The following is a 14,249-nucleotide window of genomic DNA, read 5'->3' as shown; positions in this document are numbered from 1 at the left end:
TCTTTGGTGAAACCTAAGTGAGCATTTTCATGAGATGGCTACTACTGTGAAACCTGCTAGATTTCTTAAGCGCATACTTTAGGGATGAACCTTTCCATTTTCCAGAAATTTATAGGAAGTTCAAAGTTCACATTCAATTTTACAGGGACACAAGAGATAGGTTTTATAGTTATTTCTCTTAAAACTAAAAATGATCTAACCTAAGCCATGGAGGTTTCCAGTTGGAGAACCTTTACAAAATACCCATTTTGTTACTGTGCTTAGAAGTGTTTTCCAATCTCTTAAATCTTAACACTTATATAGGATGCTTGCCTATTTTTCAGGCAGGCATAAGAGATTAGACAAGAGCACTCCAGCCTTATACCAGGTCATGATGAACATTTCCTGATGGTTAGCCAGCATCAGCTCCACCTCCGGTACATAAACCAGACATAAAGACAAATTCTCTGAAGGATGTGGTTTGACATCCTTATTTCACTCTTTAATAGTTGAAAGTAACAAAAAGAAGAAGTAGGAATGACCAAACCTTTTCTCTGAAGATACGGGCGTGTAGACTTCAAAACCGAAAGGAATATTGACAGAAGTTCTACTAAGTCTCCAGTCACATGGCAAGCTGTGGCTTCATGGTACATCATGTGCAGTGTGTTGAAAGACTACAAGTGATTTTAAAAAATGGAAAACTTCATTTCATTTTTACTTTACTGACCACAAAATGGTAGTACTCATCCTTTATGATAGATGTCTTCAGACCCTATGTGTGTGCACATGTGCACAAATCAAATGTATTTGCTTTCTACCTAAGTCAAATTCTCCCAAGTCAGCTCTTTAAAATACAAAACAGTGCTCACCTTCGGAGCTAATATTTTATGCATACATTTTGGTCTGAAGGAATAATTTGTTTCATCAGTTTGTTTGTTTTGGGTTACTGTTTGCTTTAAGACCACAAACACCTTAGAAATTACGAAGAAGCAGGCAACAAGAGGATTTGGTAGAATAGGTGACTGCTTTAACTAACTTTCCAGGGCTTTGGGAAGGAAGACAATGGTGAAATGGTTGTCAACAGTAAGTCTGAATGAGGAAAAAGAGCTCCAAAAGGAAGAATTCCTTTAATCATATTGGCTTGTTAAAATCTTTTAATTCAAAATCCTTAGTTTTTTTTCCTACTTCATTCCACACAAAGGCTTTTTTCTAATCCTCTTGAATCAGTTCCCTAAAATCTATATACTAGCCGTAATTCAAAGTTCAAAATCCACAGTCTAGAATCGGTGGCAGTACATAATCTGAACAATGTACTTGTGTGGCATTTAACCTGTAAGCTGTGAGGCTAGGAACCATGTCTGTCTTATTCACTGCTGTATCCCCAGTGCTAGCTAGCTAGTAGACATTCAAACATCTGTTGAGCGAAACAATGAATTTCTCACTACTTTTCACATACTTTTTGTTCTAGCCAAAAGAAATACTTGGCATTTTTCAAATACGACAATACTTTCTTGCCTCTGCTGACCAAGTCATTTATCTAAATGCTCTCTTGCTTATCTTTACAAGTTCAAATTCTTCAAAGTACGGTTTCAAACATGTTGTATTCCTATACTATAATATCATTAACTGAAGAAAACTATCCTACCTCTTACTTCTGATGGTTCTTTTGGCATATACTCTTTTGTCTTCTCTCCTTTATTAGACTAAGAGGTAAAATGCACCTCTGTGGCTTTAAAATCATCTCACAGTTTGTGGATGTTCACCTGTAACAGACTCAATGGCTTCCTCTCATGATGCTAATCTCACTTTCTTAACTATCAAATAAGTCCGCTCTTGAGAAATTATGTGTCAGTGATTACATCATATGAATTTCATCTGTTTCTACCCTTACACATGGAATGAATAAAACCAGTCTATTTCCAGTGGTTGTTCTAAATACAAAAGAAGAAGAGAAGTATGGAATTACTATGGACAAAGAAAACAGCAACCTAAAAACTGTGACCTAATCATTCTTGGAATATAGATTAGCATTTACTGATCTATATAATGAAAATCCAGACACCTGTAAAACAGTATAGCATAAACTCTAAATATCTACACACACACAAAAAGCCTTGGTGAGAACATTAATATGAGCTATATCTATAGTAAAATGAAATAAATATTTACCTCAGTCATCAGGATCAAACCTCGATTAAATACAACAAGAAGTCTATCTTCATCAGATTCTAACAGTATTCTGAAGGCACTAGAAGAATACAAAAAATCCAGGTTGAGAACTCTGAATCAGAATGGAAAACTTAGGTGAAAAAAAATAGAAGAAAACTGTAATTGAGGCTCTTTTCCACCTATAGGAGAGGGACTGCTATTATCTGTTTCCTAGTAATGTAATAAAAGGAGTTAGTATTAAGAAATCCTCTAAGTAACATGGAGAAAAATTATGTCTGCTAGTATCTAGTCAACAATTCAATAGTGGAAGAGAGGTATCATAGGAATATTTTTAAAGTTTCTGTATAAACAATGCTTATTTTCATAATGGGTTTATCTTCTAGATTATGTTAAGCTCTGGATAATAATAAAATACACTTATACTATCCAAGCACTTGTCAGCTGGTTCTTGGGAAGAAAGAGAAACATGAGGGGAAACACATTAAATACATTTTGGTCTTGAAAATAATTTATGTGATAATTATCAAAAGTAGTTGAATTGCTCTTGTTATTAGACTTAATTTCATTATTAGGTACTGGAAACCACTGCTATATTAGTACAACTGGAATCTTTCTACTTCAGTTAGACGTTGTCTTTCCTTTTTTTAAAAAAGAATTAAGAAAGCTCAAAGTCTTTTTTTTTTAGAATAAGCTTTAAGTAGTCAACCTTGGAAACAATGTATTCAAAATTAATGCCAAAATTTTAAAAGAAGTCCTGGCAAAAGCATAGTTAATTCATTTTGTGTACTAATAAAGATTCAAATTTGAAAGTTTTCTGAAGAAGATAACCTGAAATAACCTTATCTTGGGTTAAGCATAAAATACTATTATTTTCAAGGAAGTACTGCCAAAAAATGTGTGCCTAATAAAGGACATTACCTGCAAGTCTTAGATGTAATATATAGAAGCACTTTAAGAAATTAACCTGGCCTTTATTTCCACAGTTAAAGGGAATTATGTGTAATTTGTTGTAGAGTTCCTTTATAGCCATTCAATAACTTCTGTAGCTCTGAACAATTATAAAGATGATGTTTTGTTATTCTGGCTAATTCCTACAGTTAAAAAAGACAGGTAAATCTGGGCTAAATAGAATGAAAAACATATTAATAGTAACTCTCATCCAAAGATGGAGAAAGCTGTTCCTGGAGGCCTCTAGAACTGAACTGTCCAAGCGTAAGACAGGATGAATCACGAGAGAGAGGAGGATTCAAGCCTTAGATGTAAGACTGTACATTAAGATTCCTTCCAACCCTGATTCTATGATACTGATAAAACACATATAAACAATCCAAAACCAAACCCTGAAAACAAAAGCTGTTCAAAAGTAGCTTGTTAATTTTTAAAAGATAAATCCTTCCAAGGTGACTCAATGCAAAAATGCTTCCCTAATCACCTTAAAGAACTGGTAAACTTTCAGTTATAAATAATTTAACTATAACTCTTTTAAGTGTCAAAAGGATGGTCCCCATTCCCTCACCTGGAAAAACAAAACAAATTAAAAAAACACCAGAAAACATCTTTTTACCTTATTAAAGTAGTCCAGCAGGAGCGGCCATCTAAGCAACGTAAGTAACAACTTATGGTTGTTTTCTTAAACTGTTTAATATCTTCTAATTCTTCTTCTCTCATATCTGGCCTTTGAGCTATAAACAGCTGCATCAGGTTAAATAGTTCTTCTACTGCCTAAAAAGGGCAAATAAGCATCATGGTGATCTTTTAACCCTACAACATTTTAGAATGTTTGCTTCTCATTTTTGAATGTTATGCCCACTAGCCGGCTCTTAAAATTATACAAATGATATTAGATTACACTACCATTCAAGAATAGTTACAAAATTAGCAATAGATTCTATTTTAAAAATTTAATATATTATTCACTAAAAGTAAATAATCAAATTTTCAGGAAGACTCATTTTTAGGGTTCATTTTTAGTCTTAATACTATTTATTAAAGCACCAGCCTTGTAACTTCAAATGGGTGTCCAGATATGCTACACCAATCCTTTGCCCTGTTTAATGAGAAATCACTTCCTCCTCACAAAATTTTACAGCCCTCATTTACATTTGAATTAATACCGTTTCTGAGAAAACCCTTTGTGCCAACATTTGGAATGCTCTTTCTGGACTGATGAATGGTTAGTTCAAGTTATCTGATGGATGAAACATGGGAACTAATATTTAAGTAAAATCGCTAACTGTGGGTTTATAAACTCATTTAGCATGGGCATGTGGGCATACTTATCAATGAACTGAAAACCCCCAACTCTGTGATTTTCATGGCAAAAATTGATTTAAGCACCATTTTCATGAAAATCTCCAATAGTTAAGCTCTACAATAAAAGATGTTATATTTTATTGATGTCAGGAAACAACATTATCAGATAAATATTCTAACTCCCCCCAACATTCACCAAAAGTATACCATGGACATCATGTTTAGTAACTAAGTCAAATATTATTTATGTGAATGTGATAAAGAAAATCCACTGAATCTTGAAAAATCTTGATAAATCCTGACTTCTTTGAGGTCAGGCAGACTCTCACATTTGTTTCCTTCTGTCTTACAGCCTTGGCTTTGAACATCTTTTGGTACTTAATATACTCATTTTCTTTCCTCTATTCTAGGCATTCTAAATTTCCTCGCTGGAAATTAGGTTATTCTTTCTGGGAGAGAACAATTTACTACATTGTATCTGAAGGAAAGGTCCTTTCTTTTCTTAAGATTTATTTATTTGACAGAAAGAGAGCACACAGGCAGGGGGAACAGGAGAAGCAGGCTCCCTGCTGAGCAGGGAGCCCGATGCGGGACTCGATGCGGGACTTGATGCGGGACTCGAGCCCAGGACCCTGAGATCATGACCTGAGCTGAAGGCAGACGCTTAACCGAGACTGAGCTACCCAGGTGCCCTGGAAAGGTCCTTTCTTCAACAGGAAAAAAGTACTGTACACAATTCAAGGATACCAGTAATTAAAATATTCTTCATCATGTTCATCTGATTAAACTCTTAATGTTGGATGTCTTGAAAAAGCTCCACTCCCACCATCTCCCATTTAGCCAAAAACTTCTCACACAAGCAGTTTGTAGCCTCTAGGTTAAAATAGTTCTGCACTCTCTTCCCAACCCCTTTCCTAGATTTATATTCTCTTGGTGTAATCTTCAGTTTACAACAGAGAGTTAAGAAGCAACAGTGAAAAGAAATATCCAGGAATGACAGCCATAAACGAAGGGAGAAAGTTTTAATATGAAACCTACAAATAGTCTGCAGAAAAAAAGGAATCAGATTTAGACCGCATATATTTGTATCCTGATAGACCCCTTATCCATTTCATTCACCTGAATGTAGTGTGAGGAAAAAAACACTAGGGAATACTATAGCTAAGATAAAAATATTTTCTAGCTCACAGCTTAGAACAGCATGTAGATCTTAACGATAAGTATCTAAAGAGTAAATACTTCCCTAAAACTGTACCACAAAGCTGACTTTTTTCATTAGTTACATATAAAAGACATTTACAAAAACACAAATGAAAATAGCTAAGTTCAATTAGAGATAAAATTTCAACATCAACCTAAGAAAAATTACCCATATTACTTACCAATTTTATAGTAATATAGCATTTTATACATGTATTCAAGAAAACAAATACACATTAAGTCCTTAAGAAAGAACAGTTCAAGTTAGACTATACTTCCATATTTTGTTACCACTTCCCATAAGGGGGGAAAATATGTTATTTCCAATCAATTTGAAGATACAGATAGAATTATCAATTTTACTCACTCCAGGGTATTGGCTGGCATGCGGTGTAAGATTCTTAAAGGCCCATTGGATGTTCTGGTGAGAAGCAAGTTGTCGTGTGAATGCAGGAGACTGTTCACAGCAGAGCCTCAGAATGCCGTAGTAGGCTGGCAGCATCCCACGGTTAAAAAGCACCACATCCTGATCATCATGGTCAGCAAGGATGTAATTGAAGGCAATGTTCTTGGTTACCACTGGGTTCTGAACAATAAGGCGGATATTCTCTGGACAGTCAGCACACACATTGTACCAAAATGAAAGCAAAGCCTGTTTATTGTGATTTGTAGCTATTGCTGGCTCAGAAAGTTTAGGCTGGAATAGGTTCCACAAATCCATGAAATATGTGGAAAACATCAGCTTCTCAGTTTTGGAAATTAAACAGTAAGTCATAAAGCTAAAATAGGGCACTAGCTTTGTAGTGCCATGAACAGCAGCATCAACATAAAGTTTGGCTCTTGAGAGCAAACCAAGGAGCACGTTGTAGACCTGATGTAGGACTACTGTTGTGTCTGGACTGAGTGGAAGGTCACGGGTTGGGATGTGCAAAGACCTTGTTGACCGGAACATCTGGCGGAATGAATTGCTTGGTATAAGGGACACCAGAAGATAAGCTGCAGCTATAAAATGTAAAACAAAACTGTCAGATCCTTACAAGATATAAAACAGACTGAAGAGCAGTCATTAAACACAAAGCCACTCTTCTCTTTAAAAATTAAAATGAATAAAAATTAAGGGACATGAACATTTCTCAATATCTTTCTGCCCTACCACTGGCCCCACAGAAAAATCTCAAGGAATAATGAAAACATTAGCCTTCCATTCTATCATTGTTATTTTTTAAGTGGCAACAATAATTGCATTAATAGAAACAGTTTTAAACTTCTCTGTTAGCTTTCCCCAGATGTAGAATTTTCCATTTATTTGATCATTTCATTTCTCCTTTGGAATTAATATGGTTTAACAGGAAGAACACAGCATTTGGAGCCAGAAGACCTAGCTAAGCCTGTCTGACGTGATCTAATCATTCAATGTGTTAGAATCTTTTCTTCTTCTTTACAAAATAAAGGTAAGTTATTTTGTAATAATTTAGAGATTAACAGTAAAATATAAAGTTATAAAGACAGAATGAGATCTTCTATTTTAAAGTTCATTGTAATGTATAAGATTTTATATATATACGCACCAATTACAGAACATTAACTGTGGAAAAATCTTTACAACTCTTCTAGGCTAAATTTGCATTTAAAAAATTTTTTCACTTGAGTATAGTTGACACACAATGTTATATTAGTCTCAGGTGTACAACATAGTGATTCAACTTCTCTACAGGTTATGCTGTGCTCACCACAGCGTAGCTACCATCTGTCACCACACAATACTATTACAGTATCATTGCCTGTATTCCCTATGCTGTATCTTTTATCCCCATGATTTATTCATTCCATAACTGGAAGCTTCTAGGTTGACTCTGAACACAAATAAAGCATCCCTTCTTCAACATACCTGAAAAATGTTATTAAGCATACAAAAATATTATTTCATTTAATTCTCAAAATCATTCTGGAAATAGGTGATGTTACATTGGAAAATCTGAATCTTGGAGAAGCAAAGACCAAAGTCACACAAATAAAGAGGTGGAGCTCAGATTTAGCCCTGGGAAATGATGATGATGATAATGATGGTGGTGGTGGTGACGACAATGGCAATAATGATAATGATCCAACAAGAATTGCTAACATTTATCAAATGTTTATACTATTTAACACCCTAACTTTGTTTAGGAGGCTCTACTTTTATTATCCCCACTTTCACTTGGACCAAAAACAGAAAGACTACACCCATGTTACACATCTCGAAACCCAGATAGATTCAGGAGCTAATGCTCCTAAAAACAACCACCACAGAGCCTCCTCAAGGCCTCTAATGCCTTAGTTTAACTCTTTTCAATACACCTACTAATTCTGTCTCCCACTATGCTACCTATAATTTGATAATTTCCAATGTTCTGTTAAAGCAAATAAAGTTAGGGTTTCTAAAATTAATTATAACCTAGTTTACAGATTTCAAATTAAACTTCATGCAGCACTCCATTTCTACATTATTTTTTTCACCTGTATGTTAGGCTCAATTTAGTATATGTTTCCAATATTAAAACTTGGCATGTAGGGGTCATCCTGACCAATCTTTGTATAAGCTGCTATTAAGAAAAGTAATATGTGATTAGAAAAAACTTATTCAAGTTATATACTTTTATCCCAGTATTTTATTAGGAAAAATTTTCTAACACAATGAAAGGTTTAAAACGCTCTACCAAAGACCCAATTAAATTCTACAATTACCGTTTAGTTTTGCTTTATTGTACACCAAACCTTCTATTTATTTAAGAGCTATCTGCTTCTAAATAAAAAGTAAGTTCTGCTTGGGAGAAATACACAACTTCTAGGAAGGTCAATATGGAAGCACAGACCATCTCACTAAAAACTGCCTTGCTGACTAAAGAATCCCTTTCATTTAGTTCTATACTATAGAGAACTTAGAACAAATCTACCTGTATTTCTATATGGCAACTGTTCAACTATTTAAGACACTTATGTCTCTATTTTTCTTTTTCTCTCTAAACATTCTAAGGCATTCCTTAAAATTTTGTAGGATTTAATAGTATTTCTCAGTAGTTTTTCTTCTATACATGTTATTATAATTCTTACTGTTGTATTGATTCTATTCAAATATTTGGGCTATTTTTTCAAGTCACATTATGTCAAAAGCACATTTTCATATTACCAGAGTCTAATTTTTAAATGATTCACTGTAATTATTTCCCAATGGAACATCCAGTTTTTAATTTTTCATAATCATAAATACTGCTATTTAAGCATCCATATATTAGATGACTTGCTTATACTGGATTCCTTGAGATAATATTACTGAATTTAAAAAAAGGCAAAGTATTTTGAAGGATCTCGGTACATATTACTAAACTGCCTTTCATAGGGTAATATTTACTTACAACTTCACTGCAATGTATGAGAATGCCATATCCTCAATACTGTCATCAATATTAGATATAACAGCTGAAAAACTTTTTTTTTTTTTTGGTTCAGCATAGATTTTTTATTGTTTTATGGTCAGAAGTCAGGACATGAATGCCAATCAGCATACGTGTCAGCACTTACAAATAACCCATTATTATGGGGTTACATAAACTGGCAGGAAAAACAAGCCTATAAGTACCAATGCCAATCCATCAGTACAAGGTGTTTTTCCCAAATAAACTTTTTATTTTAGAACAGGCAGAACAAACACAGTTCCCATACACTCTTCTCCCCTTTTCTCCTATTATTAACAACTATTATTACTACATTTGTTTTAACTAAGGAAACAACAGACACATACTTTTAACTAAACTCCATACTTTTGATTTTATTAGTTTTGCCTTAATGTTTGTTTTTTATAAAGATTTTATTTATTTGAGAGACAAAGAGACAGAGAGAGAGAGCATGAGTGGGGAGAGGGGCAGAGGGAGAGAGAGAAGCAGGCTCCCCACTGAGCAGGGAGCCTGACGCAGGGGCTCAATCCCAGGACCCTGAGGTCATGACCTGAGCCGAAGAAAGACGCTTAACCGACTGAGCCACCCAGGCGCCCCATTAATGTTCTTTTATTTTGGCTCTAGGATCCCATCTAGGATATATTACATTTAATCATCATGTCTCCTTAAGCTCCTCTTGGCTGTAACAGTTTCTCAGACTCTCCTTGTGTTTGGAAAAGCCTGACAGTGTAAAGGAGTACTTGGGTCAGGTATTTTTGAAGAATGTCCCTCAAATTGAGCCTGTCTGATGTTTATCACTTTTAGACTCAAATGATGGGTTTTGTAAGGAAGACCATACAGGTAAAGTGCTCTTTACATCATAATATATCCAGGGTATCAAGGGTACACGCTATCAACACACATCGGTGATGATATTAACCATAATCACCTAGTTGAGTTAATGTTTGTCAACTGCTTCACCTAAAAGTACTTTACCCACAAACTGTAACAAACTTTTAAAACACAGAGAAAAAACTTGAGAGGTGCTGGAGGGAGGTGTGTGGGGGGGGGTTGGCTATGGGGGACGGGTATTAAGGAGGGCACTTGATATGATGAGCAATGGGTGTTTTACGTGATGCATCACTGAATCCTCCTGAAACCAACACTGCACTGTATATTAACTAGAATTTGAATAAAAACTTGAAAAAAAGAAAAGAAAAAGTTATATTCCCCATTCCCTACTCCCTGAAAGGAGGTTCAGTTCCACCTCCTTGGACAGTGGATGTACATAAATTATTTAGAATTCTTCTGTATAGGATATTTGTCTCTTCTCCATTTATTTATTTAATCATTTATTTATCAGTATGGACTCATAGGTATTTATTTTATACTTCGGGGTATAATCCAGCACTCTATTGTTTATTTTTTTACTCTTATTGTTCCAGCGTTAGCCATTGGGAATTCTTTCAGGTTGGTTGTGTGTCCCTTTGACACAGCCCCATCATTTTGGTTTTTTGAGTACTTCTTTACTTTCTGGTCCTACAAGATGCTCCAGGCTCATCTTGTATTATTACCTGCCCAAGACCTAGAATCAGCCATTTCTTCAAAGAGCTACTATTTGTTTTATTGGAGAATGGTCTTTAGAAACATAGATCTGGGGGTATTTGATGTGCATGTTGCTACTGTAGTATCACTGATTCTATGCCCTTTCAGCAGACAGCTAGGAAAAATGATTTTAATGATTAAAGAAATTTAAAAAAATAACTTTGATTTTTGTTTCTTTGAATAAAAGAAATCAAAGGAGAACATACTCTATTTATTTACAAGCAATTTTCTAATCTGTAAAATACCTATTTTTCGTATTTGTCCATCTGTCTTCCAAGATCTTTATTTCCTTCCAGCCTGTGTAAAGGTGTTTATCATTTTAACTCCCATGATTTCACTGAATATTTTCTCTCAATTTGTTCTATGCCTTTTTATTACTTTCCTCTTAGCCTTAAAGTTACTTTTAAGATGGGATTTTCTGATCCTTTCCTCTCTTCACTTAATGCTGATCATGCTTTGTAATCTATCAAGCAAGGAAACAAGAACGGCGGTGGTGGTGATGTCACCCAAGACAGGACAGTTTCCTATCCTTAAAACACCCAAACCACGGTACATATTTGCAAAACACTGCCATTTCCAAATACTAATGTAACTTCGGCCTTTAAGAACAATATCTCCAAAAGCCTTTGCACTGTACAACAATGGGCATTATTGTAATTGCCTTAAAAAACAAAACAAAAAAGTGAAACCTGGAACAACAAATGGTTTAAGTTCTGAATATTTGACTTACAAGTCCTGACTCTAGGATAATTATGAGCCAAAAGAAACCTCTCGACCCAGTTTTCCATGTTCTGTAGGACCCAGCTGTGTGCCAGTTTATTTCGGGGTGTCTGTACTGCCAACCAATCCAAACACTGAGAAGGATTGTATTCAATTACCTAAAAATGAAATGACAAGAACAGAATATAAAACCGATTGAGGAGTTACTTTTTTACTTACTTTTGGTATATGCCATTGAACACTTAGCCAAGAGAGTTTTTTGAAAACCAGAGCCTAAGAGAAGTTTCGCCCATGTTTTTCTACATTTTTATTTTTAATTAATTAATTTTTTAAGGCGGGGAGAGGCAAAAGGACTGGGAGAGAGAGAATCTTAAGCAGACTCCACGCTGAGTGCAGCACCTGATGCGGGGCTCGATCCCACAGCCGTGAGATCATGACCTGAGCCGAAATCAAGAGTTGGATGCTTAACCAACTGAGCCACCCAGGTGCTCCTCTCCATTTTTAAAACTACATTTATCAACAGGATATATTCAGAAATATCTGTCATTAGTTAACAAAATAAAATTAAAATAACCAAGGACTTTAACATAGAACCAATAGTGCTTCTAGGGGCGCCTGGGTGGCTCAGTCGTTAAGCGTCTGCCTTCAGCTCAGGTCATGATCCCAGAGTCCTGGGATAGAGCCCCGCATCAGGTTCCCTGCTCCGCAGGAAGCCTGCTTCTCCCTCTCTCACTCCCCCTGCTTGTGTTCCCTCTCTCGCTGTCTCTGTCAAATAAATAAATAAAATCTTAAAAAAAAAGTGCTTCTAATTCTCTGAAGTTTCTCATCTTTATTTTTCTTACTGTGTGCCCAATCTATTATTGCACATGAGAATAAAATGTACTAACTGCACGCTGGGGAGATTTTTTTCATGGGATAAAGAAATCTTAGGAATCTAGATTTGGCTTTCAGGCCAGTTCCATTCCCACTCATTTATGTATTGTCTAGATGGTTTTAGGCTAAAACAGCAGTTAAGTGGTTGCAAAGGTATCACAGGGCCCACAAACCTAAAATGTTTGCTAACTGACCACCTGGAGAAAAAGTTTGCTGACCCCTGGTCTAGAGTGCAGGTTTTCCTACCACTCACTAAAGAGAAACTCTATGACCCCAGCAGTTACTCTGAAGGAAAGGACGTGGTTGGTACTTCCTGTACCATTTCTGTCAACTGCTGAAAACACTTAGCTTGTATTTCTAAGATTCTATCACTCTTTTCTGAGGGGAAGGGAATGAAAACCCTCGACCGGCCAAAGATTTTTTTATGACTCTACAACAGTGTTTAAACTTGTCCTGAAAGACAAGAATTCTTTCTCCTCCCCAAGCCTCCCAACTAAAGCAAGTCTTCTTCCCTGACTTGTGTCCTACTAAAACTTTCATTTTGGATTACCCAAGTCAGAAGAAACTGGTACTTAAACTGGTAATGACTTTATTAGAAAAATAAAATTCTCAGAAGAAGAAATACTGAAACACCTACTGCAAGACTTACCTCCCATATCCTCTGTAGAATGTAAGATGCAAAGGGAGGCATTCCTGGAGGTCCACCAGCAAACTCCATTAGCATAGTCAACAATTTAAAGAAAGGATTGGCTGCCTGTAAGACACATACATAACTGCGTATTTAAATGTACTCGAACCCACCTGTTTCAGAAGAAAAGAAACATGTAAAACTCTTCTACACATCACATTTAAATCTGTGTTAGGTTAGCAGATCTCAGGACTCCTGCATATAAATTTGAACTATAACTTGGGATAAAAAGTCAATAGCACAGGCACCACATGTAACAGAAAACATGTATTTTTCTGGGTATCAGTTTGAAAAAACCAATCAAAACTTTTATTAATGAGACAACCTTATTCATAGAATAATTTAGGTTAAAAGTTTCTTGTAGCATACCTTGATCTCTAAGGTGTAGTTTACATTAATATTTGACAAAGTATCATGTAGCTAAGCTATAACATTACCATTTTACAAAAATACATTTGTATAATACTGTATTATATTTCCACATTTTTTTAATCTGGTTAGTCTACTTTTTTCTTGAACACAATTATGATATATGCTTCAAATCAAACAACTTTTAAAGTTTAGTATCTATGTGGCACTCCAATATGTTGAACTTATATGTAAATTTGTATTTAATTGGGAAAATTACATTTATGATAGTAAGATATAAAGGAGTAATTCAGCTTATTTAAGTTACATACTAAAAATTAAGCTGTGTCATGGGAGAAACCTTGATATATTTTTTTCAAGAACAATTAGAAAGGTTTATTTGAAAGCGCTAGTAGTCTTAAAAATTAACTAATGTGTACATACCTCAGGAGTCAACTTTGCTATTGATGTGAAAAGCATAGACACAATCTAAAACAAAACAAAACAAAAAAGAGGGTTTCAGGACATTCTTTTAAAAATTACCAAAAAGCTTTAAGACTGTTTCTCAGCACTTACATGTTCTGCTAGTCGATTATTGTATCGACAGAGGCTGAAAATCAGATTACAAGTTTGTCTTATATTGATGCCATCACGAATATGTTGAAATAAGAAGGGGAATCCCTGTTAAAAGTAAAAGTTGTTCATTTAAGAACCATTATTATTTGTGAGATGATCAAATCCTCTAATATACAAAGTATTACCTTTCCTCCTGTTAATGCTGCCATGTCAGTCTGTGATAATGTCAAATGCCTGAAAGGAAACATCAGTGGAAATAAGTTTTTCTTCCCTCTGTGCTACTTTATAGCTATTTGCATCATGACATGCATCAAAATTGTCAATCCAATTACAACTGTACCAAGCCACCAACACAGAAAAATGATTTTTGAACTTTCTGCTGGCTAAACTTATTTGCTAGATAAGTATCTTTTAGACAATTTTTCAAG

The 14,249-nt window shown here is 35.1% G+C and overlaps 1 protein-coding gene across 1 annotated transcript in view; it reads right to left on the bottom strand.

Moving 5' to 3' along the window:
• The window catches only part of USP34 (ubiquitin specific peptidase 34), a 263,530-nt gene that overhangs the window by 17,181 nt on the left and 232,100 nt on the right, over positions 1–14,249 (bottom strand). Inside the window, 9 exon segments of the mRNA XM_044918540.1 lie at positions 527–653; positions 2,149–2,227; positions 3,713–3,870; positions 5,969–6,603; positions 11,347–11,494; positions 12,859–12,963; positions 13,690–13,734; positions 13,822–13,926; positions 14,007–14,055. Coding sequence (XP_044774475.1) covers positions 527–653; positions 2,149–2,227; positions 3,713–3,870; positions 5,969–6,603; positions 11,347–11,494; positions 12,859–12,963; positions 13,690–13,734; positions 13,822–13,926; positions 14,007–14,055 — 1,451 coding nt within the window.

Source organism: Neomonachus schauinslandi, chromosome 10 (genome assembly GCF_002201575.2).
Source record: "Neomonachus schauinslandi chromosome 10, ASM220157v2, whole genome shotgun sequence".
NCBI lineage: Eukaryota > Metazoa > Chordata > Mammalia > Carnivora > Phocidae > Neomonachus > Neomonachus schauinslandi.
Note: the sequence above shows the minus strand (reverse complement) of the source record. Positions and strands in the feature narration are given on the sequence as shown.